Source organism: Saccostrea cucullata, unplaced genomic scaffold, assembly GCF_032062105.1.
Source record: "Saccostrea cucullata isolate Sc308-1 unplaced genomic scaffold, CSIRO_AGI_Scuc_v1 ctg2, whole genome shotgun sequence".
Classification (NCBI taxonomy): Eukaryota; Metazoa; Mollusca; class Bivalvia; order Ostreida; family Ostreidae; genus Saccostrea; species Saccostrea cuccullata.
In genome coordinates this window covers 409,528-428,387 of record NW_026936751.1, presented here as the reverse complement: position 1 = coordinate 428,387, position 18,860 = coordinate 409,528, and the positions used below count along the sequence as shown (strand labels likewise).

General features: G+C 33.5%; 1 protein-coding gene across 1 annotated transcript in view; it reads left to right on the top strand.

The window, feature by feature from the left end:
• Positions 1-18,860, top strand: part of LOC134246465 (pre-mRNA-splicing factor ATP-dependent RNA helicase PRP16-like) — a 48,038-nt gene that overhangs the window by 1,409 nt on the left and 27,769 nt on the right. Inside the window, exons 2-20 of the mRNA XM_062728831.1 lie at positions 3,453-3,712; positions 3,894-4,048; positions 4,331-4,522; positions 4,816-4,969; positions 5,191-5,294; positions 5,767-5,984; positions 6,769-6,954; positions 7,252-7,410; positions 7,577-7,735; positions 8,677-8,757; positions 9,197-9,358; positions 11,014-11,160; positions 11,268-11,478; positions 11,630-11,692; positions 11,872-12,027; positions 14,222-14,322; positions 14,462-14,508; positions 14,973-15,135; positions 15,316-15,480. Of these exons, the coding sequence (XP_062584815.1) occupies positions 3,453-3,712; positions 3,894-4,048; positions 4,331-4,522; positions 4,816-4,969; positions 5,191-5,294; positions 5,767-5,984; positions 6,769-6,954; positions 7,252-7,410; positions 7,577-7,735; positions 8,677-8,757; positions 9,197-9,358; positions 11,014-11,160; positions 11,268-11,478; positions 11,630-11,692; positions 11,872-12,027; positions 14,222-14,322; positions 14,462-14,508; positions 14,973-15,135; positions 15,316-15,480 (2,883 nt within the window). The remainder of the gene's footprint in view (positions 1-3,452; positions 3,713-3,893; positions 4,049-4,330; positions 4,523-4,815; positions 4,970-5,190; positions 5,295-5,766; positions 5,985-6,768; positions 6,955-7,251; positions 7,411-7,576; positions 7,736-8,676; positions 8,758-9,196; positions 9,359-11,013; positions 11,161-11,267; positions 11,479-11,629; positions 11,693-11,871; positions 12,028-14,221; positions 14,323-14,461; positions 14,509-14,972; positions 15,136-15,315; positions 15,481-18,860) is intronic.

Sequence of the window (18,860 nt, the reverse complement as noted above, 5' to 3'; positions counted from 1 at the left end):
GTATAGGCCTATACGTAGGATTAGATGTTATATTTAAAAAAAAAAAATAGACAAACACGAATACATGTAAACCGCTTTGTCGGGGGGTTTCGGTTTGTTTTTATTTCGTTTCCGTTTCGGTTTGTGTCCTCTTCGTCGTCCTTTTTGTTTTGTTGTTACCTTCGTGGCTTATGTTGGAATCCACTTATATTTATTTATCTGATGTTCTACTGCACTAAGCAGGTACATGAGACTTACGAGGAAACGACAGTTAGTTTACAGATGCGGAATTCTTACCACTGGAGGAAGTTGTTCGGTCGTAAACTCCCAAGGGGATATGAAAGCATAGAATGTTATATTTAACCGAACACTTCTTTTGTTCTCATTTCATTATGATGTTTTTATGAAAACTTCAATACTTGACATTTCCAGACAAAAGTCAAAGTGTAATATACACCCGATTTATCACTAGGCCATTAATCATTTTAGTAATCTCTTTCTCTTGGATACTGGAACTTCAATATAATAAGCTAAATAAAATAGAATTGAAAATAAAAGAAAATTTATACAAAGACAAAATAAAAATGGTTAATTTCCATCACTTTTACTTTTAAACTATTTGAAAATTTCTCTAGGTCTGCAAGTATTTGATGTATCTACACAAATAAAGCGATTCGTGTGTACCACTTTGTGAAGAGTATAAGAACCGAACACGCTTCAAGTTTATGATTAAATCTTTGTTCTTGAAAATACATAGAAAATAGACCAGGAGTTCCTCAAATATGGTAAAAGAGGACATTTTGTTACCAATCAAAAGTATATTTTCTGTATTGATGGATTCTAGAAAAAAGTAGAATATTATATCATAAAGAAAGAGGAATACCCCCACCCCATACCCTCACACCCCCAAGAAGAAATTTCCTCTCAGTAAGTTAACTTTGAATAATTTATTGTCACATACATGTATGTATAAACGTTTACCCGTTATATAATTGCTGACTCATCAAGTTCCTTAACGGTCTGTTGTTTGTTACTTTACGTAGCTTATCTCTTTTCAACACTGAAGATTCAACAGAAATCAGGAATTTTAAATACTTACACGTAATATCAACTGTAAAGCTAATGACTCGTGAAAAAGTCTATATCTGTAATTTATCTACTTTATAGTCAATCTCGGGCACAAAGGCAGTTTGTGGAATATGTGTGTGCTATTTAAACAGAAAAACCACAAAAATGACGGAAATTTGACGGTGAGTCACTGTCTTTGATTCGTGAAGTTTATATTAATCCCAAGGTCCTCGTATTTAGGGAAAATTCACACTTATTGGAATGAGCTTACCATTGGAAATGATAAGTCTGATTAGAGCTTATCATTATATTAAACATTGGTATACATAAAGTTTTAAGCATACTCCTGAATGTCCGACTTTACAAAAGAGATAGCATTTTTTCTTGAATAAAAAATAATAAAGGAACAAATATCATAATTTTTTTTTGTAAATTAACATTGATTAATATACAATAATAACTTCAATAATTCCGAAATGTTGACAACTCAGTGGAGACATGCAACTGCCAGGTCCGACATTGCATAGGAATTTTGTGTTTCTTCCATGTTTTAAAAATTGAAAGAAATTAGTATATTTATGAAAAAATTATTTTAAAAAATATTTTTATGAAAAAAAAATGCTTTAGGCAAAAGATTCATATAGGTCCCTGATATCATAAATGTCTAATAACTTAGACTGGATTTGTTCGCTGCCCCCCCCCCCCTTTGCCTTTGCAGAAAACCCTGAAGTTTTTCGGGCGATTGGGAGGGGATGCTCCTACTTTTTCCGAGTATAGTATTTTGCTTTAAATTGTAATTTTTCCTTAAAATGCCCCCCCCCCCCCCCCGAACTTTTTATTGTTGAAATTGAGAAATGGCGATTAAATTCCAGGATTTAGACAGTTATTTTTTTCTTTTGCTGGTCATGTTTTCTCACCCCCACCCCCAGCTCAAAACTTTAGTTGTTTATTTAATCCCAACACCTGACTTTTGAAACCGTTACTCCTGTTACACACACATTTATACATTATAATAATATTACCTTGGATCAGGACTAATTAAGTATAAGCATGATAAGTACTAAGTTATTATATAGGTCCCTGCTTAGACAAACGATAGTTATAATTCTTTCTTTCTCTTTCCCAACAGAAAACCTTATTGTTCACTTCAAACCAGACACCCGTAACTTCTAACACCGAGCTTACTAACTGCATTTTCTGGAATTTTTAAAAAATACTACAGAGGATTATATTTCTTTAACATTGTGTTGTTTTAAATATAAACTTCTTCAATATGCCTTTAATTGAAGTTAAACTAACGAAGACTGTTTTTCTTCACATATGAGCAATGGTTTTGTGAAGGAATACGTTTATATTTAGATTCTTATTAATATATACATCACAATAATATGACCTTGGATCAAGGTTTCTCTGCTCGGTCTTGACAGACTAGCGACTAATTAAGTATAAACATGATAAGTACAGAGATAAACATAGAAAGTATTCTTAATAAATATGCATAGTATACAACATTGGCATAATAGTCAACATTTTGACAACGACTGCTTAGGCAAAAAAAAAAAAATATGTTTGTTTCGATAGTTATAATTTTTTTTAATGCTTTTGTCCCATGATGTGCAAGATTTCCCAGGATATGTAATATCTTCGACTTTAAAACTATACAGTACGTATAATAAATGTAACTTAGTAACACATATACAAAGAGCTTGATTTACTCATTTTCATTTGTAAAAAGCCATGTTAACTTTTCATTATTGAACATAATAAAAAGATTAAACCAATATTAACATGATGGTGTGCAAATATTGTAAATGTAACAAAAGACCTGCGATGCACAATTTCTAGTTAAAAATACTACAAGGATTATATTTCTTTAAAATTGTGTTGTTTTAAATATAAAACTCTTCAATATGCCTTTGATTGAAGTTAAACTAACGAAGACTGTTTTTCTTGACATATGAAAATATCTAAAACGAAATGGTTTTGTGAAGGAAGCACAATTATAATTTACAAAAATTAACAATGTAGTAATGTTCAAACATCATATACAATATTTTGATATGAATTGACTTAGTAATCTTAAGATTTATTAGCTTCTTATTAAAATCAAGATTAGGGAAATTGGTACATATGTCTGAGATAGATTTTAAGAAAGTTTCTCGTTCATCTTTGAATTTAGCGTTATATATTTAAATCACATTTTGTACATAATCGCATGTGTGCTGGGATACCCTGAGTAAATGGTGTGAAGATATTCTAAATCTACTCAGGCATCTATCAAAATTTTTGATGATATCCAAAACCAAATTGATCTTTAATTTTAACATAAGTACTAGTTTACCATCCCTATAGACTTGTCAGGGATCTGTATTTAAACATCCCTTAAGATCTGGTATATTTTCTAGAATGAAGGAGGATTGGTCATAATGAAGAAAACTTCTGGTGACGAGTCTCATACCTTTAAGAAACCATCGTTACCCAAGGTTTCTCTGCTCGGTCTTGACAGACTAGCGAAGGAAAAACGGAAAGCTGTAGAAGGGGAAGAAACAATAAAGAAAAAGTCAAAAGTCTCATCATACAAGGATGATGTGGACGATGAAAGTGAGAGTGACGAGGAAGAAATAGATGAGAACAGAGATAAACATAGAAAGGAAAGAAAAGAGAGGTATTCTTAAAAAATGTGCATAGTGTACAACAGTGGCATAATAGTCAACATTTTGATGGTGACTGCTTACCAGTAGAAGTAGAAATGTCACTTGCAAAAAAAATCAAATTGAAAGTTCCTTTTACAGTTCTTGTTCTGTAAGAAATCAAATGAATATATTGGATAAATATTATTATTTTAGGAATTACAGACAGAGTCGAATTGAGACACCTTCACATCCTGGGGGCATTAGTCGAGAAGCCCGAGACAGACAAAAAGAGAAAAAACAGAGGGACAGAGACAGAGGTGTGCATGCTTCCTCTAAAGACAAACACAGAGATGAAAGAAGGGAGCGAGGTAAGTATTCTTATCAAATAGCTAATTCAGAAAATCAACAGTGAATAACTTACTCTTAGAGAAAGTTGTTGAATTACACTGACCTGCTGCTTTTATTACCAAATTACTGAACCTCTTTAAAAATTTGGCTATTTTAAATTTAGCATTGTATATCAAATCTTTCCTCAATCTTTTAAAATGTTTGCTAATGCTTCTTGATTAGACTGCAGGTAAAATATTCAAACCATATAAAATGATTAATGTTTCATTTTCATGTTTTTTATTAGAATTCATCTTTTATAGACAGGAACTACTCGCGTGATAGGGACAGACACAGAGATGACCGAGACAGACGTCGTGATAGGGAGCGTCATCATGGTGACAGAAGCAGTAGAAGTCAGCGAAGTGACAGGAGTGATAGAAGTTCCAGGGAGTGGGAGGAGACTCCAAAGAGATTCAGGGACAGCCCTGCCACCCCTAATATCAGGGTCAAAGGTAATGCCATCATTTTAGTGGTGGTCCTCATTAATTAATGCTTTTTCAAGTATAAATTTCAATTTTATGAGCTATTTTCTTAGCTTAGAAGCTTCCTAGCCAAAAATGATATAGTCAGTACAGTTGTAAGAACAAGTTCACTTTGGTAACGACTAATTGTAAAGTAAAAAGATGACACATTGTTATTTGCTGATGTGCATGTTAATACAAATAGTAGCATAGAAGTAGTAGTTTTGGATCTTTCAGACACACATGCTGGCAGTATTTATTGAAGGAATGGCATTCTTTTCCAGATACACCTTCTCGTACTAGTTGGGAAGAGGATGAAGATGATTCTACTCCGCTGAAACGATCCAGCTGGGATTTACCCACTCCAATTAGCCGGGACTCAGAGGACAGAAGTGAAAGAAGCTTTTCATCTTCCCAGCGCTACAGTAAAGACCGCAGGTATGCTTGTTGATCAGAAATATAGCATTTTAAAAACTTTGTTGGTACATGATGTATTTATGTCTTATAAGAAAATGTTTTCATTTAGGATCATATGAAACAATTATCAGTATAACTTGAAATGATAATTACATGCAAATCTTAGAAAACTTGAGATATTTGTAGAAAACAGAAAATACCAGAAATACAATATCAATACAGATTTCTTATTTTTCATTTAGAAAAAAGTCTGATGAAACTCCATTGCCAACACCTACATACAAATACAATTCTTGGATGAAAGACAAAAAGAAAATACCTTACACACCTCGAACTGATGAGAAAGGTAATAATCTGTTTTTCTGACAAAAATATAGCATTTCAAAGGCAGTGACAACACAAAAGCAAGGGGCAGGCTAACCCCTAGGAACATTTAGTTTGTTAAGAAGGAACAGTTTTGAAAGATTGGTGTCTTTGAAAATGACATCTGAGTTTGAATCTGAATCCTTGATTTTTTCCCATTAACTGCTGCATAATTTTTTTTTATAAAAGGAAATTTCTTCTTGAACAATTTTCAACAATAATGATTCTAACTGCAGGTATGTTGTATATCATGGCTGATCAAAATGAATTGCCACAAATGAATCCATTGCCTCAAATATTTGAGTTTTCTTTACTACTGCCACTTTGATGAACAGCTTCTTATTTTTTTTTCTTGAGGATTTTTGACAAGGGATAACAGACATCTAATCACCCGCTTCCCAGTTCTTATATGTGTTAGTCCCTGTATTGAATATACCGGTATGTTTGATTGACAGGTAAAGTGGATTTAGAGAATATGACAGAGGAAGAGCGTGAGAATTGGGAGGAGGAGCAGAAACGACTTGACCGGGAGTGGTACGGACTGGACGAGGGGTATGATGATGACCACAACCCATTCTCTGGGATGTCCTCAGAATACACTAAAAGAAAAGAGGAAGAGGTAGAGAAGAAGAAGAAAAAGAAGATGACAGCTAGACAGGCACAGCATCAGAGGGTAAGTGTATATATAGAGACAGGCACAGCATCAGAGGGTATGTGTATATATAGAGACAGGCACAGCATCAGAGGGTAAGTGTATATATAGAGACAGGCACAGCATCAGAGGGTAAGTGAATGTGGACAATCACACAGGCTTAGAATTAGAGGGTAGGTGTATATATAGACTCAGAAAGACTCACCATCATTAGGGGTATATGAAGAATCTGTCAGGTTCAGCATCAAAGGGTGAGGGTATACCCGGTAAGTAGAATCATATCAGCACAGCATCAGAGAGTAAGTGTATATGTAGAATCTGTCAGGCTCCACATCAGAGAGAGGTACTGTAAACCAACTTTTATTCGCGATGACTTTATTTCGCGATTTACCTGGAATAAACTAAATGGCGATGATTAATTTCTGCCTATTTTGGATCTGTTGTAAATAGGCCCATAGACTTTAAGGACCGGTTCGCAGCAAGAAATATTTGCGATGACGGAGCTGTCACGAACTTTGCGAAAATTTTCTCGCACGCGAATAAAAGTTGGTTTACAGTAATGTATATGTAGAATTAGTCAAGCCAGGCATCAGAGGGTAAAAATATTTGTAAAATCAGTCAGGCTTAGCATCAAAGGTGAGTGAATATGTAGAAACTGTCAGGCTAAGTGAAGAATTGGTCAAACCCAGCACAGGAGAGTTAGTGTTCATATGTACATGTAATGAGATAACACCAGAGAGTAAGTTAATTATACAGAATGTTGATAAGATCTGGTTTGATTGCCCAGTTCATGCTGTATTTATAGGACAATGAACTATGGGAGACCAACAGAATGATGAGGAGTGGTGTGGTGGTCAGGACGAATTACGATGAGGATTTCGAGGAGGATAATGAGGCCAGAGTTCACTTACTGGTTCACAACATTGTACCACCATTTCTGGACGGCAGGATCACGTTCACAAAGCAGCCGGAGCCAGTCATTCCAGTCAAGGTAGGATCTTCACATTTCTCTTGTATAAATATCCCTTTTATAACAAGTATACGGAAAATCAATGATTTAGCTGTTAGAGTTGTGAAACTTGCATACCCAATATGTCATACTCAGAGATAAGTTTTTGGACAGTCCCAGTATATTTGAAATATTAATATTTGAGAAAATATATAAAATGATTTGAAATAAAAAATATCACATAGTTGAAGAATAAATCATTTTGAAATTTGGGTTTAGTGAAATATAGTGATACACAACAGAAATTTTATTGCATTATATACATTCTGATATTTATAGGATCCAACCTCAGATATGGCTCAAGTGGCCAGGAAAGGTTGTGCTGTGGTTAGGATACACAGAGATCAGAAAGAAAAACGAAAAGCTCAGAAAAAAGAATGGGAATTGGCAGGAACTAAAATTGGTGAAATCATGGGGGTCAAAAAAGAGGAGGAAAAGGTAAAAATTTAAAAGTTAAAATCAATTAGACCATGATATGTCTAATGAAATATCCTTCTACTCAGTCGTTTCATATTAAAAAATGAATGATATTTTCCTATAAAGTTACACTACATATTGAGTTTGTAAACAGATGAATTACAGTGTAGAGTTTTGTCCCTTTCAGGATGACAAGACTTTGGAGAATGGAGACCTAGATTACAAGGCAGACCACAAATTTGCTGATCTGCTGAAAGAGAAAACAGAGGCAGTTAGTGACTTTGCCAAAAGAAAAACCATAGCAGACCAGAGGAGATACTTACCTATTTATGCGGTCAGAAATGAGGTAAGTCAAGTAAAAGTGTATTATCTTTTAAGTAGATTTTTGCTAGATTCAGTCAGCTAAAACTGTGGAATTTTAGCTCCTTTTAGAGATATGGTATTTACTTATCAGACCTCAAATAATTAATAACAAAAAAATTTGATAGGAATAGGGATAAAGGGGTTATAAGTGTCAGATCACCAGTTGAAATTATAGAGATGACATAACTCTGTTTTTTGCTTCTTTCTGCATTTCATTATGATTTTTGAGTTGGCTCGCGTAGCGAGCTACTCCCTGTCGACATAGCCGTTTCAGAGCTGTAAAATTTATCACGCATTCATCAAGGTGATCCATACGCCAAATATTATAGTTCTAGCAAAAAATGATTTGGTTTGAGTGATTGTGTGAACTTAAGAGGTAAAAACTGTATAAAATTTCATACTGTAACATTATTTATGCCTTCATGCTTTTAAAGAAATTTTTGATTAAATACCTGTACGATGTACAATTACTGCGTATGAATATATGTTCAAGCATGTTTTAAATCTGAAGTTTATTTATAATTGACCTAGAATACTCCCTCTCACAAACACCTGCTGCTCTCATTAGCTGCAGCTAGTTGTTGTTGAAAATCTTTTTTAGAATGCAAATTTGCTGTGGGATATATTTAACCTAATTACTTCATAACACTGACCACTTCAGCTAATGTGCTTAAATTCATTATAGAATCCAGTCAAAATAATACTGAAGCCCATGAGTGCCAACCTGTATATATAAAGGAAAAGCAATATACACTTTATTTATGAACCGAACATGGATAAGACATATAATATTCAATCTCTTAAGATGCAAAATAAACTAAATATATTAAGGTATGGTGCCCAGATGTATTAAAAAGCTCAGTTGACTCGAGCGAGTCAACTCACAGGCCCTTCAGGCCTTTGATTTATCTTTTCTTCTTCTAGCTTCTGAATGTCATCAGAGACAACAATGTGGTTATTATAGTGGGAGAAACGGGATCAGGAAAGACAACCCAGCTTACACAGGTCAGTGAAGTGAGGTAGTTATACATGGTCATGCTTGTCAATGTCATCCATTATAAACCTCCCCTAATCAATGTTTTTCATACATTGTGATATTATCTGAAAATTTAAAAAGAAACAGTAAACATTTGGGTACAGGGAATAATTCAGTATGCTTATACATGTAATGAATTCATGCTAACAGCAGAGTGAATTTTACTCTGTAGTATTAAAATGTTTTATGAACTTATCAGATATATTGATTCTCATTTATAAACAAATCACAGCTGTTCATCCTGGGCACTTTGCTTTATGCGTATTTTACTGCATTTTTCCCAAATCTAAATGCAGCTCATGTTCAGTTACAAAGCTTTCCTTCTTTTCAGTACCTGCATGAGGATGGCTACACTAAGTATGTCATGGTCGGATGTACACTAATATTAATCTTTTTTCTGTGTTTCAGTATCTACATGAGGATGGCTACACTAAGTACGGTATGGTCGGATGTACACAGCCCAGAAGAGTGGCAGCAATGTCGGTGGCAAAGCGAGTCTCGGAGGAAATGGAGGTGGAGCTGGGACAGGAAGTAGGGTATGCCATACGATTCGAGGACTGTACATCAGAGGTAGGTATTCCATGAATTATCAAGAAACTGATTTTATTCTGGATGGAAACCATACTTAAATAGTAAGACAGGTGACTGTACACACATAAAAAATACAATATCACTCCATTATATGTATCTTCAAAGTGAAGTATAAACTGTATTCAAAACTGATACTACTGGATACATGAATTCATTTTTAGCTCTACTGGTCAGAGACCAGAAGAGCTTATGCGATAGTAATGCGTCCGGCGTCCGTCCGTCTGTCTGTCTAGCTGTCCGTCTGTCCATCTGTCTGTAAACAATTTTTCAAAATGCTACTCCTCCTACAGTTTTGGTCTAATTTCAATATAACTTGGCACACAAGTAGACTACACTAAGATACATAATTCTATATATCGGTTTTTGATTTTGATGAACGGTGTTGCCGTGGTTACTAAAAATAGAAATTTCTGTGAAATTCTTTCAAAATGCTACTCCTCCTACAGTTTTAGTCTGATTTCAGTATAACTTGGCACACAAGTAGAATACACTAAGATACATAATTCTGTGTATCGGTTTTTGATTTCGATGAACGGTGTTGCCGTGGTTACTAAAAATAGAAATTTCTGTGAAATTCTTTCAAAATGCTACTCCTCCTACAGTTTTGGTCTGATTTCAGTATAACTTGGCACACAAGTAGAATACACTAAGATACATAATTCTGTATATCGGTTTTTGATTTCGATGAATGGTGTTGCCGTGGTTACTAAAAATAGAAATTTCTGTGAAATTCTTTCAAAATGCTACTCCTCCTACAGTTTTGGTCTGATTTCAGTATAATTTGGCACACAAGTAGAATACACTAAGATACATAATTCTGTGTATCGGTTTTTGATTTCGATGAACAGTGTTGCCGTGGTTACTAAAAATAGAAATTTCTGTGAAATTCTTTCAAAATGCTACTCCTCCTACAGTTTTGGTCTGATTTCAGTATAATTTGGCACACAAGTAGAATACACTAAGATACATAAATCTGTATATCGGTTTTTGATTTAGATGAACAGTGTTGCCGTGGTTACTAAAAATAGAAATATCTGTAAAATTGTTGCAAAATGCTACTCCTCCTACAGTTTTGGTCTGATTTCAATATAACTTGGCACACAAGTAGAATACACTAAGATACATAATTCTCTGTATCAAATTTTAATTTTGATGAACTGTGTTGCCGTGGTTACTAAAAATTGAAATGTCTGTAAAATTGTTTCAAAATGCTACTCCTGTACAGTTTTGGTCTGATTTCAATATAACTTGGCACACAAGTGTGACTACACTAAGAACATAAAGAGACTTTATCAATGATCATTATTCTATATATCGCTGTTGTAAAGTTTCAAATCCCAGCTGCTTAAGTACTCTTCTCTTCCTTTGCTATAAGTTCAAACCAGTAGAGCTTCAGTCTCGACAGAGACTTCTGGTTTATGTTGTATGTTTATAATGAATGTGGAATAATATTGTCCCTTTGTAACCAGTGTGTGTCACAAAAGCATATTTCTACATTTTATACATTTCAAACAGTTGTAATCTTCAGATGTACCTTTGAAGATTATATCTGTTTTATATATATACATGTATTTTTTGTATTTTTACTTATTTATACATGTACAAAAAGAGGTAACCTTGAGGATTTATTTCAGAAAACCATGATTAAGTACATGACAGATGGTATCCTGCTGAGGGAGTCGCTGAGAGAGTCAGATCTAGACAACTACAGCGCTGTCATCATGGACGAAGCTCACGAGCGATCACTCAACACAGACGTCTTGTTTGGACTCCTCAGAGATGTAATGTGTTTATCAAAAAAAATCATATTGACTGTTATCAATGCATTTTGACTTTTTAGGCTAAAGTATAGACTGTGTATGTGACATGTAGAGCATTTATTTTGTAGGTTGTTGCCAGGCGTCATGATTTGAAATTAATAGTGACATCAGCTACAATGAATGCAGATAAATTTGCCAACTTCTTTGGCAATGTGCCAACTTTTACCATTCCTGGACGAACATTTCCTGTGGAGATTTTTTTCAGTAAGAATGTTGTGGAGGACTATGTAGACTCGGCTGTGAAGCAGTCAATGCAGATCCATCTAACAGGAATGAAAGGTGAGTCATTTTAGGGACAGGTCAGGCCACCTCACTGAGGAGAGGGGAAACACTTTTTTTGCTAATTTTCACATAGGAAAATGTCTTCTTTATCAAAGTTGTTTATCTTTTTGTAAAACTTGCTCAATTTTATTGTCTGTTTTTGTTGTAGGAGACATATTGGTTTTCATGCCTGGACAAGAGGACATTGAAGTTACTTGTGAACTCTTAGCAGGTTTGGTTTTGAATTGAAAAGAAATACTAAAATATACTTTTCAAAGTTAGTTTTTTTATGCTGAATTAATTATTTTTGAAAAACAAATAATTGTATTTCATGCCATTTTCCAAGTAATAATGAAGTTAATTATGATAAATAAATGTATTCTGGCTTTCACATTAATTCTTTACCATCAGAGCGACTTGGAGAATTAGATGAGGCCCCTCCATTAGCTATCCTCCCCATCTACTCCCAGCTTCCCAGTGACCTCCAGGCCAAGATTTTTGAGAAAGCCCCCGATGGTGTCAGGAAGTGTATTGTGGCCACAAACATAGCTGAGACCTCGCTCACAGGTTATCTCCCTTATATATTGTCTTGGAAATCTCTTTTATTCAAACAACTAGTAAATCTGTAATTTTTCTGTATTAAGGTACTCCGATCCTCAGGTTCTGAAAATCAAACATTGACAAATTGAAAATGCTCACAAAAATGTCTCTGAATTTTCAAAGTAACGTGTTTTTACCCGCAATAATTTTTCAAACTTCATCTTTCAAGTTAATCATATTACCAGAGAAAATTAGTAAATCTCAAAAACATTTTCAGGAATTGCGAATAAAAACACTTGCTATGATCAATCAACACATTTTAAAAATAAAAATCATAGGTATCCAGGCTTTTGAAGAAATTCCACAATTTTTATGCGCACAGGTAACTCTCGATACCTCGAAGTCCGCGGGACCGAGGAAAAACTTTGAGAGATTCAGTTATGTGTTGTAGATTTTTTCCATTTGTTTGGCAGGTTTTAAAATTAGTCTTACCGGATGTAATGATTTTCATGCAGTGCTAACTTTTCACACGTTTTTTATAAAACAGCAATATGATTTCGTATTTTAGATGAATATTTATTAATCTGAGTAAAGCTAAAAATGTACATCATCATTTTATATAACATTTTTGAATAAGTTTTCTTATTATATTACAAATGTAATAAGTTTCGCTATAAACCCTGAAAAATGCTGAGTCACACTGGAAACAGTTATGTCACGCCAGAAACAGTTATGTCACCCCCGATGGAAACAGTTATGTCACCCTTTCGATCACGTTCACGTGTTTTTACGTTACGCATTTTAATTCAGGTTCGAGATTTTATGACATCGGTTGCTAAGCAAAAGTAAACAACACAGCGTATTTCTTAACGTCAAGAAGGCATTTTTGTAAATTTTAATGATTTTGAATGATTTTAAATTTTCTTTTAATTTTAAAAATGTCATATAACATTTACCACATGGCTTCTTAAGGAAATAGCATAAATCATATTTGAAACATGGAAAGCATTTATTTTGACACCCTCTGCCTTCGGCATCGAGTGACATAACACTCTAGGGTTTTCCTGTCACCTCGAGGCAAATATTCTGGTATAGTCGCCCAAGAAGCCCTGTGATATATGTATAATGTTAATTTTTTTTATTCTTTATGATACGGACATCATATATCATACATTCGTTATATGAAGACGACATTTTACAGCGCCGCGTGGTACATAGCATTGTGATTTTTCCAAACACGTGCATTGAACAAAGTTCTGTAAGTATTTGTCCAACAATAGTCGTCATATTGACACTGAGGCTGTTTCTGGATTTTCATATTTCGATAAACTTGGACACTGACTCGAAATAAAAACTAAAATTACTAAGTGTTTCGTCTTGCAGTCTGCAATTATAATTTCTCAGTGACACTGCATTTCTAAATTATCGTAATACAGTCAATGTTAATTATTTTAATAGCATATAGGCAACATAAGATTAATTATAAATCAATTATCAATTTGCAGTATAAGTGTCACCTGAATAAACATCCTGTTTAACGCGTTTCACGAGACCCGCGACTTCTGCCTGGGGCCATTAAATGTCCAGGTAAAGTTGCTAATTATGTAACTTGTATACACATAGCCAATTTGAGGTATCGAGGTTAAATTTCAATAGAATATGCATAGTGGGACTGCATTTTGACTTCGAGGGATCAAGGTTTTCGAAGATAATTAGAAATCAAATAAATTTGTTAGTTATATAGGCTTTCACATTCTTTTGTCGATCAGAGAACTTGGAGAATTAGATGAGGCTCCACCTCAAGAGTTACCTCCCCAATGTACATGTACTTTAATTTCTTTTATTTACTTCGATCATTTAACAATGCAAAGTGTATAAAGATTCTCCTGTCATTGTGAAGCACCATAAAACACATGTTAATAAACATTGGTATCTATGGTTTGATTAAAAGGAACATCAATTTCTTTATATATAATTTTAAAATGCTTTTAAAGTAAAAATTCCCTGATTTTTGAATATTTTTGGAATTCAAAGAACCTTGAAGCACATTGAGAGGTATAAAAAGAAATTTGTTGCATGAAATGGTTAATTTTCAAGCTTCATTTTGAGACTTTTTGAATTAAATTGTAAATTAAGGAGTTGTCCTTAAGGATTGGAGTCCCTTAAAAAGGAAAATTGACGTGATTTTGGAGAAATGATTAATATTATTTATTTTCTACAGTGGATGGGATAATGTTTGTGGTAGATGCTGGGTACTGTAAACTTAAGGTGTTTAACCCTAAGATTGGTATGGATGCTCTACAGATTTTCCCTATTAGTCAGGTAACACTGCTTCTTGTATTTTTATTTTATTACATGTATTTCATAAACCTTGATCTTCAGGAAATCAAAAATAAATTATTATAAATGTTATTATTTTATGGCTGCATCAAATTATTACATGTATATTTATTTTATTTAGGCCAATGCTAACCAGCGTTCTGGCAGGGCTGGGAGAACAGGACCAGGGTAAGTACAAAAAAAAGAGATACTTTGGAAGTATTCATGGGTTAAGAAACTGGGGAATTGGGTCATTTTTGAGTTTTTTATCTGGGTATTCCATATCTCACTGAATTTTGAAACTTAGATAGTATCGTTTATATCAAGATATTCATATAGGAAATTATGTTCTCATTAAGCTGAAGTGTTTTGCAATCAAAATAATTTGGTGGGTGTACATGTGAAATGATTGAACAGTATTTCACATACACATGTACATGTATTGTTATAAATTGAAGAGATGATATTTCTCTAAATAATATTTGTTCTTTGTATCAGTATATCATTGTTTTTCCTTTTACAAGATTTATATCTTTTTTGTAGATGCAAAAAGTATTTTTAATGTTGACTTTGTACTGCATTTAATAAATTTATAAATTTTATTGCCATCACTAGTTTACTTTGAATTAATAACATACTGTCTTTATTTTTAGGCACTGCTATCGTCTGTACACACAGAGGCAGTATAAAGATGAGTTACTGACTAACACTGTCCCCGAGATACAGAGGACTAACCTGGCTAACGTCGTCCTGTTACTGAAATCTCTGGGGGTCCAGGATCTGCTGCAGTTCCATTTCATGGACCCACCACCACAGGTCTGTAACATTACACATGTTCAATATCTCACCATTACATTTCAAATTTCTTAGGTCATAATTATGATTTTTTTTTATTGTAATCTTTGCTTTGTTTAAAAGGGTATTAAAGATTTTTATTTACCAGATGGTATCAAAAACTCTGACTTATCTAAAGAACAATATTTGACTTATTTTCAGGACAATATTCTAAACTCCATGTATCAGCTGTGGATAACTGGTGCCCTAGACAATACTGGTTCCCTGACTCCCCTGGGGAGACAAATGGTGGAATTCCCCCTAGACCCTTCACTGTCCAAAATGTTGATTGTTTCTCTGGATATGGGCTGCAGTGCAGAAATTCTGGTAAGTACATTTACCAACACGTTATTGCAATACTTTTGGAAGGTCAGGCCATCCTTAAAAAAATGTTTGTTTGGAATTGCCGCCTGGGGGTTTTCAGACCCAGGAGGCCACAATGGATGATCAAAGTTTTTTTTTTTACAAATTGGAAGCTATAATGATATAAAATAAAATTTCAATGAACAGCAAAGCCATAATTGGTCCATTTATATGGAAGCTCTTTCAGGTTATTAGATTATTTGTTCCGATTTTGAAGAAAAAATGACAATATACACAGAATATACGGTAAAAAAATCTCGTTTAAATGTTAAGATCTGTTCATTTATTAATTGTTAAATTTCAGCATCAAACGTCTAGTTTATTTAAAGAATCTTATTTAAACAATACTTTTATCAGACTATTTCGTAGTATTTCTCTTTGAAATTTACCCCTTTATTAAAACAACGCTTGCAAACAGTTTGTAACCACACAAAATTTCTTATATGGAATAGTTGGGATGTTTTGTTGTAAAACCGGGAGGGGGTGCTTCATACGTTTTCAAGTTTTCACCGAGCATCAGTAGGAACATTACGTTTCAAAGACTTGTCATATCTTGTTTAGATAACATTTTTCCTTTATTATTTGGGATAAAACGTTTTTGATCCATGTAATTTTTAAGTGGGAACTGAAAGATCAAACTTGTTCGGACATGACGGACTAGCTTATCAAGTCCAATGTGCAGTCTATTACAATAGCTCTTTCAATCGATGTATCATTCCATTTAATTTTCTATTCACCTTTTATTTTTATAGAGATGCATAAAAGTTCTGCTCTTCAACACAACGCTTGAATGTTTCCAACATCTTGAACATGGTCTGATATTTTGGTGTCTTTTATTTTGTGAAATCGCCACCTATAATCGCTATATCATAAATACTATGAAGAAAGCATTTTATTATTTTCAGGACAATAATGTGAACTCCATGTATCAGCTGTTTAACTATTTCCCTTGACAATACTGGTTCCCTTGTACTAAACAATGTAAGACGATAAAATGATAAAAAAAATATTGTCAATGTCAAAAATTTTTTGTTTCTCTATATGGGCTGGTGCAGAAATTCTGGTACAAACAAAGTTAATTTTATTTTGGCCTTCATAAGGTTTTTAAAAACACCGTTTACAATGGGTAATGAAGGGGGGTTACTGAACAGTATGGGGAAGATGTTTCAGAGTGTATGACAGTACATTTTCAAAGCTTTGGACAGATGTAGGTCACATCTTTTTGCAGTATTTTTAAGACATATTTGTGAAAAAAAATATCCAATGGAAGACAGCAATAGATAAGCTTTGTCATGGTCATTGGTCCAGCTATCATATCATCTAGTATATCAAATACTTTGAAACGGTGGATATGAAAATGAGATCCTATGAGCTACATCCACTGCATAAGATAGTAAGCATGCTTAATGCTAAAGCATATAAATAAGAAACCCTGTAAACTATTTCATCTAATCAGTAAGGATGTTCACACTTTTAACTATTTATTTTTCACACCCTGGCTGGATTTGGAAAAAAAAATGAAATGAAATCTGTGGGTGGTCTTGTTTTTCTTCTTTATAAAATAACCTTCTGTTTAATGTTGGAAGAAATTTTAAGGTGCGTACATCATTTCACAGTTATAATGGGTATTTAAAAGCAACAGGTAGTAAGTTTCCAAGAAATAAACATCCCAGTTTGCGAATAGATATGTAATATTTTTGTTTTAGCAGAATTCTGAAGTATGACTTATTTACAAATAATGAGCAGTGATGCTGGAGTGAGCATAACAGATTTGAGTCATTTGATATAACTTTGACCAAAGGTCGTTTAATGCAAAGAGTGTAAAATGCATGAAATTCAAGGTCACCTTCAGAAAAAAGTGTAATGTATAATTCCTCACCTGCCCACAGGGAACAGTAGCATACTACTCCTGAATTATGCCTCCCTTGAAAAGGGGGCGGTCAGCTTTGCACTTATTGAGTAGTCAATAAAACAAGTGTTTTTGATTTAATATCTTGAGAATCTTTGTTGATAAACTGCAAACTTGGTATACTGGAAGCCCCTGAAAAGAAAATGAACCCAATTGATTTTGAAGTCAAAGGTCATCTACTCTAGACATAATGAGACATTGTCCACTAGATATCTTAACAGCCATTTGCTTTTCAAACATAAAATTTTCTACATTTAAAGAAGTAGGTAACCCCTATTGATTTTGAAGTCACAAAATCAAAAGTCAAGAATCAAAATGAACATACATGTATAAATTAATAGACTGTTTTTAAATATCTTGTGAATCCTTTGATGGATATTACCTCTTGAAGAGTAATGAACCGTATTGATTTCAAGGTCACAGGGTCAAAGATCAAGAGTCAAACTAGACATACTGAAATGTATAGACATTTCAATATTTTTGAAAACCCATTACTTACACTGGTTTCCTATAAGGGGTAGATAACCCCTGTTGATTTTGAGGTCACAGAGTTAAATTAATTCAAAGTCAAACTGCATGGATATAAATGTAAGAAGTTAATCACCCAGTATTATTTTGTGAACATTTTCATCACAGAAATGTAACTTAGTACACTGGTTCCTGGAATATGTAGATGACCCCTGTAGACTTTGAGGTTACAAGGTCAAGGTCAGACTATTCTTAAACGTTTGAATATATTGTCCATCCATATGCAATTTGATAAAAATACCTTGAATTTTTTTTCTTTGAAACTTAGCTATATATAAATACGAGGTCAAGGTCAAAGAAAAGCCCAAGGTAGAAAATTAATGTTGATGAAGTTGAATAGCTCTTCTAATTTCTGTTAGCTTAAAATTTGATAAAAATGTCTTAGAAAGTCTCTTTGAAACTTAGGTAATTATAAAATATTATAGATATTCTGAACATTTCTTTGTACCTTTGCAAAGCACCTAATTGAGAAAAGTGAGATCAAGAACAAAGCTGAGGTCAAGGTAAAAAAAAATAATGAAGTTGAATACTCATTCTAATTTGAACCAGCTTATAAGATTTGATGAAATTATCCTAATTTGTTTCTGTGAAATAAGTTAATTACAAAATTAAGAAAGATCAAGGTCAAAGAAAAAGTCAAAGGTCATTTTTTTTTTAAGAAGAGTTTAATAGCTCAGCATATAAGGTTTCATAAAAATATATTGAGTAGTTCTTTTAATCTTAATTCAAAACATAAATTTTTGAGAAGCAAAATCAAGGTCAAATGTAAGGTCAAGGGCAATTTTTTTATGAAGTTGAATAGATCTCATCAATATGTATCAGCATTTGAAGTTCGTAAAAAATATCACGTCAATTTTTTGAAACTGATCTAAAGGCAAAGTGCGACAGAAAAATGAAAGGACATTAA